General features: G+C 43.0%; 1 protein-coding gene across 2 annotated transcripts in view; it reads right to left on the bottom strand.

Annotated features, from left to right (window-relative positions):
* The window catches only part of acadl (acyl-CoA dehydrogenase long chain), a 101,593-nt gene that overhangs the window by 60,406 nt on the left and 16,752 nt on the right, over positions 1 to 24,435 (bottom strand). For both annotated transcript variants that reach the window (XM_067988150.1, XM_067988152.1), the window contains exons 2-3: positions 19,270 to 19,446; positions 5,930 to 6,067 (exon numbers count right to left, since the gene is read on the bottom strand). In XM_067988150.1, coding sequence (XP_067844251.1) covers positions 5,930 to 6,067; positions 19,270 to 19,446 — 315 coding nt within the window. The remainder of the gene's footprint in view (positions 1 to 5,929; positions 6,068 to 19,269; positions 19,447 to 24,435) is intronic.

Here is a 24,435-nt window from a genome sequence, read left to right on the forward strand (position 1 = left end):
TTCAAGAGAGGAGAGAAAATTGGAATAACCCAGCAATTAGTGGCGAGGAAGAGATACCCCGAAATTTGTAAGAAGAGATACCCTGTCATTTGTGGCGAGGAAGAGATAGCCCGTGACTTGTGAATTTCCACAAATTGCTGGATGATTTGCGCTGTAAATACGAATTAAACTCACTGCAGAAAGTTAGGGCTCGTACTTAATGATGTAAGGACCCTTTTAATTACAAGATTTATGTTCCTGAAATGCCAATCAACCTCTCTTGTCCAGAAAGGGAACAATTGAAACTGTGGAGTCTCATTCCTGCAGGTAATAAATTGTTCCTAGAGGTTTTTAAAATTTAAAATTTGAAGTTTTAAAAAATTCTTACTTTTTCTTTGTCTTTTTTTTCTCTCTCTCTTAATCTAATCTTTCTTTCCCTCTCTTTATTTCTCTTCCTGTACCTAATTTGACTCTAATTCGTTCCTGTGTTTCCTTCTCTGTCCTTAAATCTCATTGGTTAAGGAGATAGACTGTTGGTCCTGTCGTTCACTAAAGTTCCAGATGCCCCGTTGACACCATTATTTCAAATATATTTTAAATGTGTGAATTTCTGGTGATTAACTGCAGCACTTAGATTGCAAACGTTCATGTGTCATTGGGTGCAACGTCATACATCACTGGATGGAGTGTCCTAGTTGATATCTGCCAGGACACCTGCCAATGGAAACAAAAATCACTAAATAAAACCGCTCTACCAATAGCACAGTGCATCAAAAATTCAGTACACTAGGGCGATCTCATCACTGCATTCCGACAAGAACACCACACATTTATATAGCATCTTTAAAATAAAAACTATCTCAAAGTGCTTCACAAATGGGGATAGATAGGGAAAACTGACTGATAGAAGCTTTTCAGTTTCACTCTGAGATCTCTTGAATCCCTCAGTGACATTATTGCCTTGGAGTTATTCCCAGGTATTCATTATTCAGCACCTCAATTAATTCAGAGTTTAACAATTGAAAGGAATGATTCTCATAAGCATTTTTCATTCTTCCAGTTACACCTAGATACTGTAGTGAAAGTAAAGAACACTTCCAATCTAAGGAAATTATTGGAATCTATAATTAAGGACAGAGTGACCGAGCACTTAGAGAAATTTGAGCTGATTGGAGAGAGCCATCATGGATTCTGTAAAGGGTAGGTCATGTCTAAAAAACCTAATTGAATTTTTTGAGGAAGTAACTGAAGTGGTAGACAGGGGAATGTCTATGGATGTAGTTTATATGGACTTCCAGAAAGAATTCGATAAGGTTCCACAGAAGAGACTGTTAGCTAAAATTAAAGCTCATGGAATTGAAGGCAAATTATTGACCTGGTTAGGAGATTGGAAAGAAGTGACTAGTGGTGCCCCACAAGGGTGTGTGATGGGACCTCTCAACTATTCACTATATTTATTAATGACTTAGTTAACACAATAGAGGGCCATATATCCAAATTTGCCGATGACAAAGATTGGTTGCATTGTAAGTAGTGTAGACGGAAGCATAAAATTACAAAGATACATTGATAGATTAAGTGAGTGGGCAAAACTGTGGCAGATGGATTTCAATGTAGGCAAGTGTGAAGTCATCCATTTTGGACCAAAAAAGGATAAATCCAAGTATTTTTTTTAAATGGTGAAAAGCTGGAGCGGTGGAGGTCCAGAGATTTAGGGGTCCATGGACACAGATCATTAAAATGGAGCAGTCAGGTACAGTAAATAATCAAAAAAACTAATGAAATGTTAGCCTTTATAACTAGAGGGCTAGAATATAAAGGGGAGGAAGTTTTGCTAAAGCTATACAAAGCCCTAGTTAGACCACATCAGGAGTACTGTGTACAGTTCTGGGCACCACACCTTAGAAAGGATGTATTGACCTTGGAAGGAGTGCAGTGGAGACTCACCAGAATGTTACCAGGGATCCAAGGGATAGATTATGAGGAGAGATTACATAAACTAGGTTTGTATTCCCTGAAATATAGGTTATTGGGTGATTTGATTTGAGGTTTTTAGGATTTTGAAAGGAATTGATAAGGTAGATAGAGAGAAACTTTATCCACTGTTGGGGGAGTCTAGGATCAATAGATTTTTGCTAGCCAAGGCGGGTGGATGGAGATCAGCCATGATCTCATTGAATGGCGGAACAGGCTCGAGGGGCTCGACGGCCTACTCCTGTTCCTATAAGCAATCCCATTATTTTAACCTGATTTTGGACCAGAAAGATTATGGATTAAAGCCCCACTCAAGGACTTGTTCAAATAATGCCGACTGACACTTCAGTTTGTGGTTGACTGAGTCCTTTTTGACTCTTTCATAAATGGCTGTCTATAGCTATTCTCTTGTCCCTCAGGACTCTGGAATAAATACCATCTAGGCCCTGGAGATTTATTTATTTCATGTCCTCTTAGCCTGTCTAGGACTTGATTCTCATTTATATCAAAGTTCAAAATTCCAATTGGACTAGTTAAGGAACACATGTTGCTCATATCTTTCCGAGTGAGCCCTTGGAGCAAGGAACTACTTAGTTCATTAACAATCTTGTGCTCATCCCCGGTTTCAGCCCGGTTAGCATCTTTTTTTAAAAAAAAGATGTTCACCTCCTTTCTGACTGCCCTTTTATTGTTACACTATTGCAAGAATTTCTTACGGTTATTCTTTGTTTGCATCTATGCTTTCTTTCCTGGTCCCTCTTTGCCTCTGTGACCCACCCTTTTAACATGAATGTAGCATGTTCCTATATTCAACTCAGAGGACCCTTGGCCTCCAGGATCCCTATAACCTTTATGACAACAGCAGCACCAGGAAATTGTGTGTTCCCTGGTTCCACTATTTCTTCTATAAATTAAAGATTTTACCTCACATGCCATGATGTTGAAAATCCCCAAATATTACACCAATATTCAGATATCAGGAAGTTTCATCAGTCCAACATTATTATCGAGCAATTCAATGATGCCTCGGTCACAGTGGGAGCACGCTCAAAGGAAGTGCGGGTCAGAGATAGGGCTACGGCACTGTCCTACCGATTCACTGATATACAATCCCTTTAAGCACAGCTCCCCAGTGAGATTGCGGGATTTACCCTTGTATTACAAAATACATTATTTTAGCAATTTTAAATAAATAGGACGTTTTTAAAAGAAACTACTTCTACTCAACATGTCATTTCCGCTATTATTTCGTCTAAGTTTTATTTTACTTTTTTAAAATCTAAATATTATACTTTAGATTTGAACTGATTTTCTTGCCGTATATTCACTTTACTGCACTACGTCCCAGCTGCGGTAAATTAAACGAGGTGATGCTGCTGCCATCAGATGGCCAACTGCTGCTGAAACCCTCATCCATGCTTTGGCTACCTCCAGACTAGACGGTTTTAAAATTTTAAAATTCTCATCATTGCGTTCAAATCCCTCCATGACCTCGCCCCTCCCTATCTCTGTAACTTCCTCCAGCCCTACAACCCTCCGAGATCTCTGCGCTCCTCCAATTCTGGTCTCTTGCGCATCTCCGATTTCTATTGCCCCACCACTGGTGGCCGTGCCTTCAGCTGCCTAGGCCCCAAACTCTGGAATTCCCTCCCTAAACCTTTCCAACTCTCTCTCCTCCTTTAAGACGCTTCTTAAAACCTACTTCTTCTCTGTCCCAATAGCTCATGTGGCTCGGTGCCAAATTTTGTCTGATCACGCTCCTGTGAAGCACCTTGGGATGTTTTACTATATTAATGGTGCTATATAGATGCAAGTTGTTGTCGTTGTTGGTTGAAGACCAACCAAAGTACCACAGCTTTTGGCTACCTGCAGGCTGTCGAGGCTGAACCCTATCTGCACAAGCTGTGAAACAGTTTTGTATTTGTAACCCTGTTCATATTTTTCCAGCTACTGGGAAGGTCAGTGGTCAAAAGCAAAGACATGAATATTGTGACTTAAAATCTTTGTACGTGCAGCTATTTTGCTGTTGTGGAATCTGCCAGATAATATAAATAGCAGCTGGGTGGGGGGATGTTTGTACAGCACCAAGACACTGAGGTAACACAGCAGAACTGCTTGAAGCAACATATAAAGCACCATTATTTTGATAATTGCATGATTTCTTCTGCCTCCACTCACCAGCCATTGCTGATCAACACGTCATTAAGATTCAGTCTCTGATTACCTCAATCCAGTTGCAAAGCCCAGGTTTTTTTTTAAAAGCTAACCAAGAGCGCAACATTGTAGACTGACCTAGCTGAATCACTAGTGACAAGATCAGGCATGATACAATTTTTAGGCCAACAGTCAATGGCTCAAAGTCACCCAGTGAACCAACTCATTATCAGCACAAGTGGCTGGATGCTACATAAGTGGCACTCAAAGGATCAAAAACAAAATGGTTACAAAAGAATTATGATTAAAGTACTTCAGTTTTGTTCTGGTTGATATTTAAATATTTCATCTTTAAAACAGCAAGTCCTGATAAGGCCATTAGGATTATCTTTCAGTTTCCAGTTCTAATTACGGGTTATACCCAAAACTTTAACCTGGCTTCCTCTTTACAAGCCAGAGATGATTCAAGTGTGTGTGTGTGTGTGTGTGTGTGTGTGTGTGTGTGTGTGTGTACGCGCAAGCAAATTCAACTTACACCATTAGGCTCAGTAATCTGAGTACTCCCTGCAAGACCATCATAACTCACTGCTTAAACAAAAATACTTGAAGTATCAACTTTCTTGACGGCTCCGTTGGTAAAGGCAGCATGACCAGCATGAGCCAAATGACCAGAAGATCCGAGAATTGATTTCCAGTCTGTGGACTTTATCTCAGTTGGGACAGTGTCAGAGATGCTACATGTAGCCTCAATGCCATGAACTAGAGTGTGGAAAAATCAGACTGGCTCTCCACTCCTGATCATTATAGAGTAACTCCTGCTGGAAAGTGCACGTGAACATATGTCAGATGAAAACAGGATTGGTATCAGCTCTGAATGGTAATCTGGGTGAGGTACTGAAGGGCTGCCAGCACATTCAACAAGGGTGGGGGGGATTGGAAAAAAAATTACGAGAGCTCCTGGTGGTGAAACTCAAAGTAGGACACAGTCGCCTTGCTAAAGTAAAAAGACATGAGGTAATTTTACAAATTTGGATTCCCAGCACATTCCCACGAATGCAAACTGGGAATCTCTTTCCATGAACTTCCATCCATTTAATGAATGGAATATGCCCAAATTCTCAATGTGTGCTCTCAGCAGGCAAAGCTCAGCACTGGGAGCACAAATTCGTAATACCCCCTGGTTAAAATACTTCCCATTGAGATTGGCCACTATTTGCAGCCTACGAACGCACAATATAACTTTTGCCCATTCACATGTTTACACTGCATCTAATGGCCCCTTCCACAGGTGGTCGATGTAAGCAAAGCAGAGAGCGCCACTCGTGTGTCGATTAATTTTTGATGTTGGTATGGGGTTTCTCCTAACATTAAAAGCTCCCAGCCCCTCTAGTAGAATAGCTAGGAACTTTTAACGCTTGGCTTTGCAGCAGGCTGCTGCTATCCTGCACTCAGCCTGAAGTCTGAGTTGTGCAAAATGAGTCCATTTCCTGGTTTCGGTGTACTTGGAAATCACAATGGCAATTAGAAGCATAGAAGATCCATTCTGTCTGTGCAGGCTGTTTGTTAGAGCAATCCAGAACAAACCCCACTGCTCAACAGTGCCACTTTTTGCATAGTTGGATAGGCATTGATGTGACTGCCATAGTATAAAAACACAGAAATATTCATTTGCAGACCACAGGGATAAACTTGTGACTCAAGCTGTGCCCAATAATTTCCAGAGAAACTAAAATTGGCACCCATAATTTTACAACTAGATGGGTAGGGATATTTGCAAACATTTCTGTATTATAAACCACTATTGCACATGTAATGTACTCACTGTTCCTCCCACACGACAGCAGCAGAAAGTATATCACCACTGAGCCCGCCGTGTTCTTCTGGTGTATTGACTCCCAAAAGACCCTGCTGTCCGGCCTTTTCCCAGACCTCTCTGCTCACTTGGCCATCTTTCTCCCATCTGGAACAATAAAAATCCTTATGTACTGGGAAACCAGATTCCAAGCGGTAGTGCCAAACGTACAAGGTGTATTTACAGCATCTATTTATCTTTAAAAGTTTGATTAAATATACTGAGCAGTCAGGCGTCTAGGCCACTGACAAGTAGATTTTTCTACTTTCATTCTCAGAGCAATGATATCCTTATTTTCAGTTTTATTATTTCATGTGAAATCCCATGTGTTTCCTGGTGGGAGCCATCTTTCACCACTTTGATATTCATGTTAACACCAGAAATGTGGTCAATCCCAATTTACCTCTGACAATGCCAGTTTCACACTTCTGAAGTGGCTTAATCACCACTTAACTGGTATACGTAACATCCAACAATGTTAATATAACTCCAAAGAACACAATCTGGTGCTACAGTCTATCAGCTGTGCTCAAGGAAAACTAGATTTAAGAACAGGTCTTTCTCCAAACTTGGCCACGAGAGATGCTCTTTTCAGACCAAGGTCACGCACCAACAACATAGGGAATGATGTGGGTCATACCAACCCCCAAACCACAGATGAGATCAGCAAAAAGTTGCCAAAAAGTACAAAGTAAGCCTCATTAATATGTTAAAATACATGGGGGCGAGGGGTCAAGTAAGGGAAGATGTGATAAATTAAAGAAAGACGACAAGGCAAGAGAGCAAGGTAGCAATAAGGGAAATGATAATCAGAGAGTGGCAGGAAGGGACAGAGCATGCAAACTTAAGAGTGCACCAGCAGATAAGGCTAGAGGTTGCAAAAATAGTAAAAAGACAGCACTAAAGACTTTGTATCTGAATGCGCGTAACAAAATGGATAAATTAACAGCTCAAATAGAAATAAATATGTACGATCTGATAACCATTACAGAGACATGGCTGTAAGATGACAAAGGCTGGAACCTGAATATTCAAGGTAACTTGACATTTTGGCAGGACAGGAAGCTAGGAAAAGGTGGAGGGGTAGCTCTGTTAATTAAGGATGACATGAGTATATTACAGAGAAATGACCTTAGTTCTAAAGACCAAGATGTAGAATCAGTTTGGGTAGAGATAAGAAACAGTAAAGGCAAGAAGTCACTTTTGGGAGTAGTTTATAGGTCCCCTAACAGTAATGACATTGTAGGACAGGATATACTGGAACAAATAATGGGGGCTTGTGAGAAAGGAACAGCGATAATCATGGGTGATTTTAATCTACATATAGATTGGAAGAATCTGATTGGCAAAGGTAGCCTGGAAGATCAGTTCACAGAGTGCTTTCGGGACAATTTCTTAGAGCAGCACATTCTAGAGCCAACCAGAGAGCAGGCTATTCTAGATCTGGTAATATGTAATGAGATAGGATTAATTAATGACCTCATTGTAAAGGAGCCTCTAGGTAGCAATGATCACAATATGATTGAATTTCGCATTCAGTTTGAGGGAGAGAAGAGTAGGTCTAGGACTTTTAAACTTAAATAAGAGCAATTATGAGAGCAAGACCACCAAGCCGGCTTAAGTGAGCTGGGGAATGAGGTTAAGGGATAGGTCAGTTGAGACGCAGTGGCAGACGTTTAATGAGATATTTCATAACACTCAGCAAAGATACATTCTAATAAGAAAGACTCTAGGGAAAGGACGTACTATCCGTGGATAACTAAGGAAGTTAAAGATAGTATCAAATTGAAAGAAAAAGCATACAATTCCGTGAAGATTAGCGGCAGGTCAGAAGATTAGACAGAATATAAAAAACAGCAAAGAATGACTAAAAGAATAATAAGGAGGGAGAAATTAGAGTACGAGAGAAAGCTAGCTAGAAATATAAAAACAGATAGTAAGAGTTTCTACAGGTATTTAAAGAGGAAAAGAGTAAGTAAAGTGAGTGTTGGCCCTCTAGAGAGAGAGTCTGGGGAATTAATAATGGAGAATAAGGAAATGGCGGATGAATTGAACAAATATTTTGCATCCGTCTTCACTGCAGAGGATACAAATAACATGCCAGAAATAATTGTGAATCAAGAGGTGAAAGGGAGGGAGGAACTTAAAACATTTACAATCACCAGGGAAAGGGTTCTGAAAAAAAATTAGAACTAAAAGCTGACAAGTCCCCAGGTCCTGACAGACTTCATCCTAGGATCTTAAAAGAAGTGGCTGCAGAGATAGTAGATGCATTGGTATTAATTTTCCAAAATTCCCTAGATTCTGGAAGGGTCCCATCAGATTGGAAAATAGTGAATGTAACTCCTCTGTTCAAGAAAGGAGGGAGACAGAAAGCAGGAAACTACCGGCCAGTTAGCTTAACGTCTGTCATAGGGAAAATGCTAGAATCTGTTATTAAGGAGATTATAACAGGGCACTTAGAAAATCTCAATGCAATCAGGCAGAGTCAACACGGCTTTGTGAAAGGGAAATCATATTTGACTAACTTATTAGAGCTCTTTGAGGAAGTAACAAGCAACGTGGATAAAGGGGATCCTGTGGATGTGGTGGACTTGGATTTCCAGAAGGCTTTTGACAAGGTGCCACATCAAAGCCTACTACACAAAATAAGAACTCATGGTGTTGGGGGTAACATATTAGCATGGATAAAGGATTGGTTAGCTAACAGGAAACAGAGAGTAGGCATAAATGGGTCATTTTCAGGTTGGCAATTTGTAACGAGTGGAGTGTCACAGAGATCAGTGCTGGGGCCTCAACTATTTACAATCTATATCAATGACTTGGATGAAGGGAGCAAATGTATGGTTGCTTAATTTGCTGATGACACAAAGGTAGGTAGGAAAGTAAGTTGTGAAGAGGACATAAGGAGTCAGCAAAGGGATAAAGATAGGTTAAGTGAGTGGGCAAAAATTTGGCAGATGGAGTATAATGTGGGAAAATGTGAACTTGTCCACTTTGGCAGGAGGAATAGAGAAGCAGTATATTATTTAAATGGAGAGAGATTGCAGAACTCTGAGGTACAGAGGGATCTGGGTGTCCTTGTACATGAATCACAAGAAGTTAGTATGCAGGTACAGCAAGTGATTAGGAAGGCAAATGGAATGTTGTCATTTATTGCAAGGGGAATGGAATATAAAAGTAGAGATGTTTTGCTACAGTTGTACAGGGCATTGGTGAGACCACATCTAGAATACTGTGTGCAGTTTTGGTCTCCTTATTTAAGAAAGGACATAAATGCTTTAGAGGTGGTTCAGAGAAGGTTCACTCGTCTGATTCCTGGGATGAGGGGGTTGTCTTATGAGGAAAGGTTGGACAAATTGGGCCTGTATACATTGGAGTTTAGAAGAAGAAGAGTGATCTTATTGAAACATATGATCCTGAGGGGGCTTGTAGGGGTAGATGCTGAGAGGATGTTTCCCCTTCTGGGAGAGACTAGATTTAGGGGACACAGTTTTAAAAAAGGGGTCTCCCATTTAAGACGGAGATGAGGAGAAATTTTTTCTCTCAGAGGGTCGTGAGTCTGTGGAACTCCCTTCCCCAGAGAGCGATGGAGACAGGGTCATTGAATATTTTTAAGGCTGAGTTAGATAGATTCCTGATTAACAAGGGAGTGAAAGGTTATAGTGGGTAGACAGGAAAGTAGGGTTGAGGTCACAATCAGATCAACCATGATTGTATCAAATGGCAGAGCAGGCTCGAGGGGCTGAATGGCCTATTCCTGCTCTTAATTCGTATGTTCATATGTTCGTATATAATGTTGTGTTATGATCGACTTATATTTGTACAGAAATAATGGGCTGGTCATCAAAGGTTATCTGGAATTGGAGAGGGAGACATTACATGTTCACCCACTGTCATTCACACCCTTGTTGAAAATGGTATGAATTAGTATGCTGTATGCATGTGGCACAAGGCACAAATGGCACATCTTGCTCTGGGACACGAGAGTACTACCTCAGCTCACACATGTACGTAAAAGGAAATATTTTGCCTGTTCCAGTCCAAGTTGAATTGCAGTAGTAGTGTTAGAAATGGTGCAGAAGAGAAACCGTTCCAGAAGAGCTAGGAGACCAGCCTAGTTGAATTTACTGGGCGTGAGATTCTTCTAGCAGTAACACCCCCCCCTCCACAAAGTGCATGTTCTGAGTATAGTACACCTGCAGCAAGTAACACAGCATCCAGGCAGCAAAAACAGACATTCACACAGCATGCTCTCCACTGTTCTATGGGCTCTATGAACAGTATCTGGTCACTGGCGCCTCCCAGGAACAAGGAGATCAATCTCTCTCCGTATATTTCAGCCGCACAGAATCATCTTATTCACAGGATAGGGAGGTATAGCAAATAACACCACAACTGAGGGGGTCTGTCACCAGAGGCATCCTCAGAGACAGATGTGGGCTGAGCAGAGGTCATGACACTAAGGGTTGCACAAGGTAAACTCACAGGTAATGACAGTGAAATGGCAGAAATATTGAATATTTAATTTGCCTCAGTATTTACCAAGGAGACTAACATCGTGGGCATGACATTAGAAAAAGAGATCAAAAAAGACAAAAACATTTAAGATAGATAGGAGGGACACAATTGGTAAACTAATCAAACTTAGAAAGGATAAAACCCCGGTCCAGATGGATTGCATTCACGAATATTAGACCAGTTAGCTTAATGTCGGTGGTAGGAAAGATAATGGAATCTTTACTCAAAGATGTAATAGAACAACATCTAGAGAACGAAAATATAATAAAGAGTAGCCAGCACGGATTTCAGAAAGGGAAAGTCATCTTATAGAATCATAGAATCATAGAAGTTACAACATGGAAACAGGCCCTTCGGCCCAACATGTCCATGTCGCCCAGTTTATACCACTAAGCTAGTCCCAATTGCCTGCACTTGGCCCATATCCCTCCATACCCATCTTACCCATGTAACTGTCCAAATGCTTTTTAAAAGACAAAATTGTACCCGCCTCTACTACTGCCTCTGGCAGCTCGTTCCAGACACTCACCACCCTTTGAGTGAAAAAATTGCCCCTCTGGACCCTTTTGTATCTCTCCCCTCTCACCTTAAATCTATGCCCCCTCGTTATAGACTCCCCTACCTTTGGGAAAAGATTTTGACTATCGACCTTATCTATGCCCCTCATTATTTTATAGACTTCGATAAGATCACCCCTTAACCTCCTGCTCTCCAGGGAAAAAAGTCCCAGTCTGTCTAACCTCTCCCTGTAAGTCAAACCATCAAGTCCCGGTAGCATCCTAGTAAATCTTTTCTGCACTCTTTCTAGTTTAATAATATCCTTTCTGTAATAGGGTGACCAGAACTGTACACAGTACTCCAAGTGTGGCCTCACCAATGCCCTGTACAACTTCAACAAGACATCCCAACTCCTGCATTCAATGTTCTGACCAATGAAACCAAGCATGCTGAATGCCTTCTTCACTACCCTATCCACCTGTGACTCCACTTTCAAGGAGCTATGAATCTGTACTCCCAGATCTCTTTGTTCTATAACTCTCCCCAACGCCCTACCATTAACGGAGTAGGTCCTGGACCGATTCGATCTACCAAAATGCATCACCTCACATTTATCTAAATTAAACTCCATCTGCCATTCATCGGCCCACTGGCCCAATTTATCAAGACCCCGTTGCAATCCTAGATAACCTTCTTCACTGTCCACAATGCCACCAATCTTGGTGTCATCTGCAAACTTACTAACCATGCCTCCTAAATTCTCATCCAAATCATTAATATAAATAACAAATAACAGCGGACCCAGCACCGATCCCTGAGGCACACCGCTGGACACAGGCATCCAGTTTGAAAAACAACCCTCCACAACCACCCTCTGTCTTCTGTCGTCAAGCCAATTTTGTATCCAATTGGCTACCTCACCTTGGATCCCATGAGATTTAACCTTATGTAACAACCTACCATGCGGTACCTTGTCAAATGCTTTGCTGAAGTCCATGTAGACCACGTCTACTGCACAGCCCTCATCTATCTTCTTGGTTACCCCTTCAAAAAACTCAATCAAATTCGTGAGACATGATTTTCCTCTCACAAAACCATGCTGACTGTTCCTAATTAGTCCCTGCCTCTCCAAATGCCTGTAGATCCTGTCCCTCAGAATACCCTCTAACAACTTACCCACTACAGATGTCAGGCTCACTGGTCTGTAATTCCCAGGCTTTTCCTTGCCGCCCTTCTTAAACAAAGGCACAACATTTGCTACCCTCCAATCTTCAGGCACCTCACCTGTAGCGGTGGATGATTCAAATATCTCTGCTAGGGGACCCGCAATTTCCTCCCTAACCTCCCATAACGTCCTGGGATACATTTCATCAGGTCCCGGAGATTTATCTACCTTGATGCGCGTTAAGACTTCCAGCACCTCCCTCTCTGTAATATGTACACTCCTCAAGACATCACTATTTATTTCCCCAAGTTCCCTAACATCCATGCCTTTCTCAACCGTAAATACCGATGTGAAATATTCATTCAGGATCTCACCCATCTCTTGTGGTTCCGCACATAGATGACCTTGTTGATCCTTAAGAGGCCCTACTCTCTCCCTAGTTACCCTTTTGCCCTTTATGTATTTGTAGAAGCTCTTTGGATTCACCTTTGCCTGATCTGCCAAAGCAATCTCATATCTCCTTTTTGCCCTCCTGATTTCTCTCTTAACTCTACTCCGGCAATCTCTATACTCTTCAAGGGATCCACTTGATCCCAGCTGCCTATGCATGTCATATGCCTCCTTCTTCTTTTTGACTAGTGCCTCAATCTCCCGAGTCATCCAAGGTTCCCTACTTCTACCAGCCTTGCCCTTCACTTTATAAGGAATGTGCTTACCCTGAACCCTGGTTAACACACTTTTGAAAGCCTCCCACTTACCAGACGTCCCTTTGCCTGCCAACAGACTCTCCCAATCAACTTCTGAAAGTTCCTGTCTAATACCATGAAAATTGGCCTTTCCCCAATTTAGAATTTTAACTTTTGGGCCAGACCTATCCTTCTCCATAGCTATCTTAAAACTAATGGAATTATGATCACTGGTCCCAAAGTAATCCCTCACGAACACTTCTGTCACCTGCCCTTCCTTATTTCCCAAGAGGAGGTCAAGTTTTGCCCCCTCTCTAGTCGGGCCATCCACATACTGAATGAGAAATTCCTCCTGAATACACTCAACAAATTTCTCTCCATCCAAGCCCCTAATGCTATGGCTGTCCCAGTCAATGTTGGGAAAGTTAAAGTCCCCTACTATTACCACCCTATTTTTCTTGCAGCTGTCTGTAATCTCCTTACATATTTGCTCCTCAATTTCCCGTTGACTATTTGGGGGTCTGTAGTACAATCCTATCAAAGTGATCTCTCCCTTCTTATTTTTCAGTTCTACCCATATAGACTCAGTGGGCGAACCCTCGGATATATCCCCTCTCACTACTGCCGTGATGTTCTCCCTAATCAAGAACGCAACTCCCCCTCCTCTCTTACCTCCTGCTCTATCTTTCCTATAGCATCTGTACCCTGGAACATTGAGCTGCCAGTCCTGCCCCTCCCTTAGCCATGTTTCAGTAATAGCTATAACATCCCAGTCCCATGTACCCATCCATGCCCTGAGTTCATCTGCCTTGCCCATCAGACTTCTTGCATTGAAATAAATGCAGTTTAATCTAGACTTCCCTTGGTCTTTGCCCTGCTTTCTCAGACCATCTGTCCGGTCATGTTCTGTACACTCTCCCTTACTGCCTTTTGTTTCTGTCACCACTTTATTTCCCACTGACTTCCTGCATCGGTTCCCATCCCCCTGCCACATTAGTTTAAACCCTCCCCAACAGCACTGGCAAACACTCCCCCTAGGACATTGGTTCCAGTCCTGCCCAGATGCAGACTGTCCAATTTGTACTGGTCCCACCTCCCCCAGAACCGGTTCCAATGGCCCAGGAATTTGAATCCCTCCCTCTTGCACCATCTCTCAAGCCACGTATTCATCTTAGCTATCCTGTCATTCCTACTCTGACTAGCCCGTGGCACTGGTAGCAATCCTGAGATTACTACCTTTGAGGTCCTACTCTTTAGTTTAACTCCTAACTCCCTAAATTCAGCTTGTAGGACCTCATCCTGTTTTTTACCTATATCGTTGGTGCCTATATGCACCACGACAACTGGCTGTTCACCCTCCCCCTCCAGAATGTCCTGCAGCCGCTCCGAGACATCCTTGACCCTTGCACCAGGGAGGCAACATACCATCCTGGAGTCTCGGTTGCGTCCGCAGAAACGCCTGTCTATTCCCCTTACAATCGAGTCCCCTATCACTATAGCTCTGCCACTCTTTTTCCTGCCCTCCTGTGCAGCAGAGCCAGCCACGGTGCCATGAACCTGGCCACTGCCACCTTCCCCTGGTGAGCCATCTCCCCCAACAGTATCCAAAACGGTATACCTGTTTTGGAGGGAGATGACCGCAGGGGACCCCTGCACTGCCTTCCTACTCTTCCTCTGTCTGTTGGTCACCCATTCACTATCTCCCTCAGTAATTTTTATCTGCGGTGTGACCAACTCACTGAACGTGCTATCCACGACTTTCTCAGCATCGCGGATGCTCCAAAGTGAGTCCATCCGCAGCTCCAGAGCCGTCAAGCGGTCAAACAATAGCTGCAGCTGGACACACTTCCCGCAGGTGAAGGAATCAGGGATACAGGAAGGAGCCCTGAATTCCCACATCCCACAAGAGGAACATGACACGGCCCTGGGATCTCCTGCCATGACTTAACCCTTAAATTAGCTTAAGAACAACTACAATGTCAAGAGAAAATAAAGGAAAGAAAAACTACTTACCACTCCCTTTAAGGAGTTTACTCCTTTAAATTGTTCTCAATTTAGAGAATGTTAACTACACTAGGGACCTTGATTCACTAAAAAATAAACGCTACTTCCTATAAGACCTGCAGACCTTCCCTTTCACTTCAGTTACTGTCGATAAGTAGAAATACTCACCTGAACCTACTCACCAATCAGGTGCCTCCCCTGTGTCGCGTCCCGATCTGATTCCTGACATCACTTCGAACTCGGTCGCAGCTCCGCTCGGCTCGGCTCCTCTCAGCGCTCTGAAATCCCGCCTTTTATCGGACCCTCCCTCCGCTCGGCTCGGCTCCTCTCAGCTGTTCTCAGCGCTCTGAAATCCCGCCTATTATCGGACGCTCCCTCCGCTCGGCTCGGCTCCTCTCAGCTGTTCTCAGCGCTCTGAAATCCCGCCTATTATCGGACGCTCCCTCCGCTCGGCTCGGCTCCTCTCAGCTGTTCTCAGCGCTCTGAAATCCCGCCTTTTATCGGACGCTCCCTCCGCTCGGCTCGGCTCCTCTCAGCGCTCTGAAATCCCGCCTTTTATCGGACGCTCCCTCCGCTCGGCTCCTCTCAGCTGTTCTCAGCGCTCTGAAATCCCGCCTTTTATCGGACGCTCCCTCCGCTCGGCTCCTCTCAGCTTATTGAATTCTTTGAAGTAGTAACAGAAAGAGTGGGCAAGGTAATGCAGTAGATGTAAAATATTTGGATTTTCAAAAGGCCTTCGATAAGGTACCACATAGTAGACTCATGACTAAAGTTAGAGCATGTGGAGTATGGGGATAGGTAGCAGAATGGATAGCAAGCTGGCTCCAAAACAGAAAAACAGAGCGTAGGGGTTAAGGATAGTTACTCAGACTGGCAAATGGTGGGAAGTTGTGCTACACAGGGATTGGTGTTGGGACCATTGTTGTTCACAATTTACATTAATGATTCAGGAATCGGAAGTACAATTTGAAAATTTGCTGACACCACCAAATTGGGGGGTGTAGTTAATACAAAGGAAGCTTGCGTCAAAATGCAAGGAGACATTAATAAATTTGCAGAATGGACATGTAATTGGCAAATTAATTTCAATATAGACAAGTGTGAGATGGTGCATTGTGGAAGGAAGAATAAGGAGGCTACATATTGCTTGGATAATAAGTCTAAATTTGGTAAAGGAGCAAATGGATCTGGGTACAGATACACAAATCACTAAAAGTAGTGACGCAGGTTAATAAGGCCTTTAAAAAAGGCAAAGCAAGCACTGGGATTCATTTCGAAAGGGATAGAATTGAAAAGCATGAAGTTATGTTAAACTTGTATAGAACCTTGGTTAGTCCACACTTGGGGTACTGTGCACATTTCTGGTCTCTATATTATAGAAAGGATATAGAGGCATTGGAGAAGGTGCAAAAAAGATTCACAAGGATGATTTCAGAACTGAGAGGTTATTTCAGGAAAGGTTGAACAGGCTGGGACTCTTTTCTCTAGAAAGAGGGGTGACCTGATAGAGGTCTTTAGATAATGAAAGGGTTTGATAGGGTAGATGTAGAGAAAATGTTTCCACTTGTGGGGGGGGGAGACCAGAACTAGAGATCATAAATATAAAAGAGTCACTAATAAATCCAATCGGGTATTCAGGAGAAACTTCTTTACCCAGAGAGTGGTGAGAATGTGGAACTCGCTCCCACTAGGAGTAGTTGAGGTGAATAGTGTAGATGCATTTAAGGGGAAGCTCGATAAACACGAGGGAGAAAGGAATAGAAGGATATGCTGATAGGGTTAGATGAAGTCGGGAGGGAGGGAGGAGGCTCGTGTGGAGCATAAACGGAGGCACAGACCAATTGGGCCAAATGTCCTGTCTCTGTGCTGTAGTTTCAATTTAACTCAATGTGATATGTCTGAGAAACCAGGCTTTTACAATGGACTCTCTTAACAAAATGTAGGAAGCTATGAAGACTGATTTTGACATTAAAATTCAGATCATGCACCAAGGAGTTTGCAGCAGCTCCTACAACTGCATCGTCCTCTGCTCTCCTCATGAGCACTTGCCCTTCTGCAAGACAGGCTTTGCTGACTTGCTCTTAGGTTAGTGGCAGTCCTTGTAAATATCATGGGTCAGTGGAACATACCTCTAAGCCAGAGACGGATGCTGGTTCATCAAGGCTGCTTTTGACTAGAGGCAGTGGGCTTATTGCTTTCTCATAAATAGATAGAGTACTGAACTTGAATATATATGGCGCCTTTCACAACTTCAGGACATCCCAAAGCCCTTACAGCCAATGAAGTACTTTTGAATTATCACTGTTGTAATGTAGGGAAACACAGCAGTCAATTTCCACACAGCAAGGACCCACAACAACAATGAGATAATCCATTTTTAGTGGTGTTGGTTGAGGGATAAACATTGACCAAGACACTGGGAGAACTCCCCTACTCTTCTTCAGATAGTGTCATGTGATCTTTTATGCCCACCTGAGATCGAGGTTTAACGTCTCATTCAAAAGATGCCACCTCTAACAGTGCAGCACTCCCTCAGTACTACACTCAAATGTCAGCCCATATTACATGCTCTAATCTCTGGAGTCGGGCTTGAACGCATGACCTTTTTACTCAGAGGAGAAAGTGTTACCAGTGAGACAAGGCTGACACAAAGGCATAGCCAAATATGGCTCTATGAACCAAACAGTGATCATCCCTTTTCCCAGTTGAGGCCTGGGAGCTACCAGCTGCTAGAAATTGAGAACTGCCAATACTTTGACTGTCAGAGGAAGGGGAGTAGCGACTGAACACTGTTCCTGTAGCCCATTGTTCAGCAAGTGATTCAGGATGTCATCTACCTTCCAGAACTACCTCAGTCTTTGGATGGGAACAGGTAGCTTCTTCTCAGCTTGTGGGCCCCAGGGCTAGTTAGTGCAGGTCACAAGTGCACTATGAAGTTTTGACTCCGGCTCTGTCTGCTCTCCAGCAGCGAAGCGATTGCAATTGCAATCAGCATGCTTACCTAGCCCAGAAATACAATAAGCGCCACCTCAGGCGAAGACCGGTGGATATTGCAGAAATACTTAATAGGCAGCAATAAAACCTTCATTGGCAGTATTAAACAGTGGGAATTAAAACACTAGGTCATCATTAACTAATAAATTCTTTTTTCACAGGTTGGAAAGCTCAGAACAGCACCAAAAAAGCCAGCTGCTGCTAGCACTAATTGCTCCATTTTCCATCCATTTTAACAGCACCCTTCATGGGTGCTAGCAACAGAAAGCATAGCTGTGAACGTCCATATTTGAACATATTTTGCAATAGATATTTATTTTTCCTGTTTTACGGCAGAGATGTTTGACGTTTTATGTGCATCTCTCTTCATTTCCAGTGTAGGCAGACCACCATGTTCTGAACTTTGTAACACTCCCACAAAGATCTGTTGCAATGAACAGGACAGAACTGGAAACTAGTCAATAAATTATCAGAACAGCCTGTTTGAACTCCCTCATAGGCTGGCTCAGACATGCCAACCATTCCTTTGATCTGAGCACCAAAGAATGCACACTCCTACAACCAGTTACAATTTCAAAATATCTCATGATAAAAATTGAAATATCTTTTGTCTTTTCATCCCTTAGTTTGTAATCTGTAAAAGAACAAGAAAGGCCCATTGTCTCCTACGCATTTCCATAATGAACCATCCTCTCAAGTCATTTAATTTTAGGGACAACCAATCCTGCTTTCACAGTTCATTCACAATTCATAAAACGGATTAATATAGTTTATTTCAATTAACAGTGAGTTTCAGGGACAGGCATTTCCAGGATTTCTCAATGAGGCTTTTGTTAATGTCTTCTTCCATCTTTAAAAAAAAATGATACTGTACAGATCCTTCCCCCCTCCCCCTCCGTGGGACCACCCGGTGTACTAAGCCGTACAGATCAGAAGGTCCCCGGATTGATTCCCAACCTATGGTAATTTGGAACAGCAGCTGGGGAATTATAATTAACCTTTCCCCCGTTGGGTTAGGGAAGGGGGCGCTTTACCCCTCCTTCGGTGAGGGAAGGGAACATGAGCCAAGGTTGCCACTCCTGATCGCAATCAAGTTATTCCTGTTGGGAAGTGTGCATGGGCAAAGACAGAATCTGGCTTGGTTGTGATACCACTCTCTTCCCCCACTGTCAAATAGCTTACTAACACTGAAAAAGTGACCACTAGGGAGGTACCAGAGGGAAATCAGCACCCACTGGTACTGAACAGTATTTCAGCAAGATTCAGCACCTTTAGGACAGGGGGGGAAAAAAATCACAAGAACAGCATATAATGCCATATTATTCACAGCTGGCACAGAACAATTATCAATATTATACCATCACATCATTCTTGAAAAACAGTACAACCGTTAAAAGTAGAATTCTTACAAGAAATAGACTTAAGTTCACAAGGCTACATACTGTGTATGATATGGAACCACCTCTGCTTCAAAGAATCTCCTGACACTTTGTCTGAAGATATCATGCTCTTCGGAAAAGATTCGGCGAGTCCCAATGTCCATCAGATTCTTGGTGAAGGAGGTTTCTGGCCGAGAAACTTTTTGCGTTTCATCATGTTGTGTCTGTGTGCTCTGCAGTCTAAGACAAAAAATAAGAGGTTTGTATAAGAATTCTCACACTCAAATATTGAGAGTAATACATACAAAGAGTTCATTAGAAAACAGCTTTTATTAACAACATTTCACTGTTGACTGGGCAAATCAGTGGTTCCTTTGTAGTTTCCACAATCCATTGTTTTTATTATTAATGAGATGCCAAGGCAAATTAGGAAGCAGTGATTAGATGATGCCAACCTTGAATTTTAAAAGCCTGAAGATTGTATGAGAGAGGGAAGGAGTTCCACAGTCTAGGGGTCCTGGAAAAGAGTAGGAGGCAGTCTTAATGACAGCAGTGAGAACACTGAAAATGATCCATTCAGCGGAAAAACAACTGTTCTTAGTGATATCACAAAACTTTCACCGGACATGGTCAATAAGCTGTGTCTCCCCCATCAGCATACAGTCCCTGTTTTAATAGAAATATCAAAATGATAGCACTGTACTCACCTTCCCCCCATCAAACAGCACTGTCTGAAGTAAATTATGTAGTAACTATTAGTCACTACATTGATCAAATAGCTGGGTGAGAGTTGACAAAACTGGTCAGTGGTTACAAAACATAGGTCTCAAACACCATGACCTCAATTTTTACAGTGGGGGGGAGGTGTGGTGTGCAGGAAGGGTCTGGGGGAGCCCGATATTGGGCGAGGAACCTTGGAGGCCCTGCTGATCGTAACGGTAGGGCCTCATTTGAATAAATCGATGCAGAGTCCCACCCGACAAACAGCCAGATTGACTACCTGGCCAGTGGGCAGGAGTGCGCGGCTAGCGGCAAGAGACCGCAGCCAGGGACCCGTGCAGTCAGTGGGGGATGGAAGGCTCTGGGCAGGGATCGGGGGGCGGGGATCTGGCCACCATCATGTCAAAGATCACGAGAGGAGTAGCTTGGCACAAGGGAGGCACAAGGCTTCCTTGTGAGGCCCGGAGGAGTACTCCTGCCCCACAAGTTTTAAAACTTATCTTCTGGGCCAGGAACCGTCTCCCAGCAGGTTTGCCTGTCTGTAGAGGACACTGCTCCCCAGCCCACCCACTCCCCCACACCCCCGCTCAGGCCTCAGCTTCAAATTGCAAACGATTGCAATGATGATATAATTGGACCCAATCTGCATATTTAAAGTAGGACCCCGCTTCCATTCTGCAGGTGTCTCGCTCACCTGTTCAAAAGTGCAGGTTAATATGGGGATACAGCGGGATCGGAGGGGGTAAGTAACTCAAGTTAATTTAATTGGCCCCCCCACCCCGGGCCTGGTTTCTGCTAGGTGGAGGCAGTTAAAATCGGGGCACTTATCTCTGCTTACCAGGCAGGTTATCTTCCATTGTAGCATCTGAAAATACCAATCTCATTTTTGTCGCAGACTGCAAAACTTTTCAGTAAAAGAGACAGCCTAAATTACAAATCAATATAACAGGAAAGTCTAGAGGGAATACTTTCTTGTTCAAAGGATTCCCCATGTTACATAAAGAATAAAATAATATTTAAGCTTTTTTTTTTGGACATTTTCCCCGCAGGACTCAGGGAAGCCATGGTACCAGCTGGGACCAAACCTCCCAGTCAATACAGTGCTTTTCTAAGGATCCAATGGCTCTGGAGAGGCTCCCACGTCAATCCTCACCGTTTCCTATGGAGATGCTCTGGGATGCGTCCCACAGACGAGGAGAGAGATACAACTCAAAGTCAAAGAGAATCTTTTGCATCTATTATTTTATTCTATAAAATCGGACAGTATCCCTCGAGACTTTTCTTCCCTTTTAAGCACTTTCACTTTATTGCTTCTAAACGTTTAAAACTTTTTAATAGTATACATGCAATTCTTTTCACCTGTGGTATAAAGAAAATTAACAACGAGGATCAATGGGACTTCATCAGTGTGTCAGCAGTTTGTCCTTTTGCTCCAATTGAAAATGGCACAGGTTGCCGACCCGTACACTTTTCTGCTGCATAGGATTTGGGAGGTGCGCCTCTCAAAGACCTACGGTGGCAGTCAGCAAAGAAAGCAAACATGGTTTACTGAACTCTTCTTGCAGCCAGAAAGTGCAGAAGAATTCTGTATAAAAAAAATGTTAGTATTGGACAAAAATGGTGCATTGGTTATTTAATATACAGATAATTATTTTTATAATGTAAGGAGGGAGTGGGTGGGAAACGATACTCTCTGATTCTACAGAAGGATACCAGAGGTCAGGGAAATGGGGGCAGTTCGGTGGGACTGCCCTCAACTGATTGTACTCTTACCTATCCAATCATAACCAGAGCATCTCCAGCAATGGCCTTTCTTCCCATCTTGCACCATGACCTCTGGAGACCCCCAAGGAACTATCCTGGGCTCCCTCCTCATCCTCTTGGTGACATCATCCACAGACATGTGGCCAGCTTCTACATGTCAGCATGGATTTGTTAAAGGTACATCATATTTGATTAACTTGATTGAGTTCGTTGATGAAGTAACTGAGAGGGTTGATGAGGGTAGTGCAGTTGATGTTGTGTATATGGTCTTTCAAAAGGCATTTGATAAAGTACCACATAATACACTTGTTAGCAAAAATAAAGCTCCTGGGACTAAAGGGACAGTGGCAGCGTGGGTACAAAACTGGCTAGGGGACAGAAAGCAGAGAGTAGTGCTGAAAGATTGTTTTTCAGACTGGAGGGAAGTGGTGTTCCCCAGGGGTCAGTATTAGGACCACAGCTTTTTTTGATATACATTAATGACCTGGACTTGGGTATAATTTCAAAGTTTGCAGATGACATGAAACTCTGAAATGTAGTAAACAATGTGGAGAATAGTAACAGACTTCAGGAGGACATAGACAGACTGGTGAAATGGGCAGACACATGATAGATGAAATTTAACGCAGAGAAGTGTGAAGTGATACATTTTGGTAAGAAGAATGAGGAGAGGCAATATAAACTAAATGTCACAATTTTAAAGGGGGTGCAGGAACAGAGACACTCGGGGATGTATGTACATAAATCTTTGAAGGTGACAGGACAAGTTGAGAAGGCTGTTAAAAAGAATATGGGATCCTTGGCTTTATTAATAGAGGCATAGAGTACAAAAACAAGGAAATTATGCTAAACCTGGTTAGTCCCCAGCTGGAATATTATGTTCAATTCTGGGCAAAGGCTGTCAAGGCCTCAGAGAAGGTGCAGAAGAAATTTACTAGAATGGTATTAGGGATGAGGGACTTTAGTAACGTGGAGAGACTGGAGAAGCTGGGGTTGTGCTCCTTAGAACAGAGAGGGTTAAGGGGAGATTTAATAGAGGTGTTCAAAATCATGAACGGTTTTGATAGAGTAAATAAAGAGAAACTGTTTCCAGTGGCAGAAGGGTCGGTAACCACAGGACACAGATTTAAGGTGATCAGCAAAAGAGCCAGAGGAAACATTTTTTTTACGCAGCGAGTTGTTACGATCTGGAATGCACTGCCTGAAAGGGCGGTGGAAGCAAATTGAATAGTAACTTTCAAAAGGGAATTGGATAAATACTTATCATAGTAGGTACAGCACAGGAGGCCATTCAGCCCATGGTGCCTGTGCCAGCTCTTTGAAAGAGCTATCCAATTAGTCCCATTCCACTGCTCTTTCCCCGTGGCCCTGTAAATTTTTTCACTTCAAGGATTTATCCAATTCCCTTTTGAAAGTTACTATTGAATCTTCTTCCACCACCCTTTCAGGCAGCGCATTCCAGATCATTACAACTTGCTGTGTAAAAAAATGTTTCCTCATATCGCCTCTGGGAAAAAAAATTTGCAGGGCTATGGGGAAACAGCAGGGGAATGGGACTATTTGGATAGCTCTTTCAAAGAGCCAGAAGTACAATGGGGCGAATGGCCTCCTGCTGTGCTGTACCTACTATGATACGATGTGCACTCACGACACCCAGCTCTACCACTCCACATCCTTCTCTTGACTCCTCCACTACCTCACTACCTCTGTACTGTCAGACAGCTTCTCCGACATCCAGTCTTTGATGGGCTTCAACTTACTCCCGCAAATGTTAGGAAAATGAAAGCCATTGTCTTCGGCCCCCATCATAAACCCTGTATCCCTCCCCGGCCGTTGTATCGGGTTGAACAAGACTGTTCACTACCTAGGTTTCCTATTTGACCCCAAGCTGGCCTACCAACCCCATATCCTCTGCTTCATAGAGATACACAGTCAAATTTTACAAAACGATTTCCAACAAGCTCCTACTACACTGGTTCCCCACCACCCACCACCCACAACGCCACCCCCCACCTCACCTAATGTCTGCAATTCAGGGTGGAAGATTCATCGTGCCTGTGCCAGCTCTTCTTAAGAACTACCCAATTAGTCCTACTGCCCTGCTCTTTCCCCTTTCCTTTGCAAGTATTTATCCAATTCCCTTTTGAAAGTTATTATTGAGGCAGCGCATTCCAGATCATAACAACTCGCTGCATAAAAAAAGTTCTCCTCATGTCTCCTGGTTCCTTTGCCAATTATCTTAAATCTGTGTCCTCGGTCACTGACCCTTCTGCCAGTGGATACAGTTTCTCTCTATCTACTCTTTCAAAACCCTACATAATTTTGAACTCTGGTCCTTCATCCCTGATACCGTTCTAGTAAATCTCCTCTGCACCCGAGGAAAGCTGGGGGGGGGGCCTTCTGTTACATGGTAGGTGTTTTCATTCTTACATTGTGAGATATGATATTACGTGGGTCTCCTAAATACGTCCAAACCTCTGACTGGCATGGGGAAAGACCTTGATGTAAGATAGATTTGTCACAGTCTATAGCGACTCACTTATGGTCGAACCCTCATTTTATTCTAGTTTAAAGGTCAATAATCTTCCAAAACTGGGGCAGGGTGGTATCTGCTATGTTGGGAATGTTTATGAAGGAGAGTTTCTGAAAAACAAATGTCAGTAATTCAAGCTGCCCCAAAATTCTATAGATTCTTGCAACTAAAGAAAGGAAACAAATTTGCACGTATAGAGCGCCTTTTATGAC

This window comes from Heptranchias perlo, chromosome 7 (assembly GCF_035084215.1).
Source record: "Heptranchias perlo isolate sHepPer1 chromosome 7, sHepPer1.hap1, whole genome shotgun sequence".
Lineage (NCBI taxonomy): Eukaryota > Metazoa > Chordata > Chondrichthyes > Hexanchiformes > Hexanchidae > Heptranchias > Heptranchias perlo.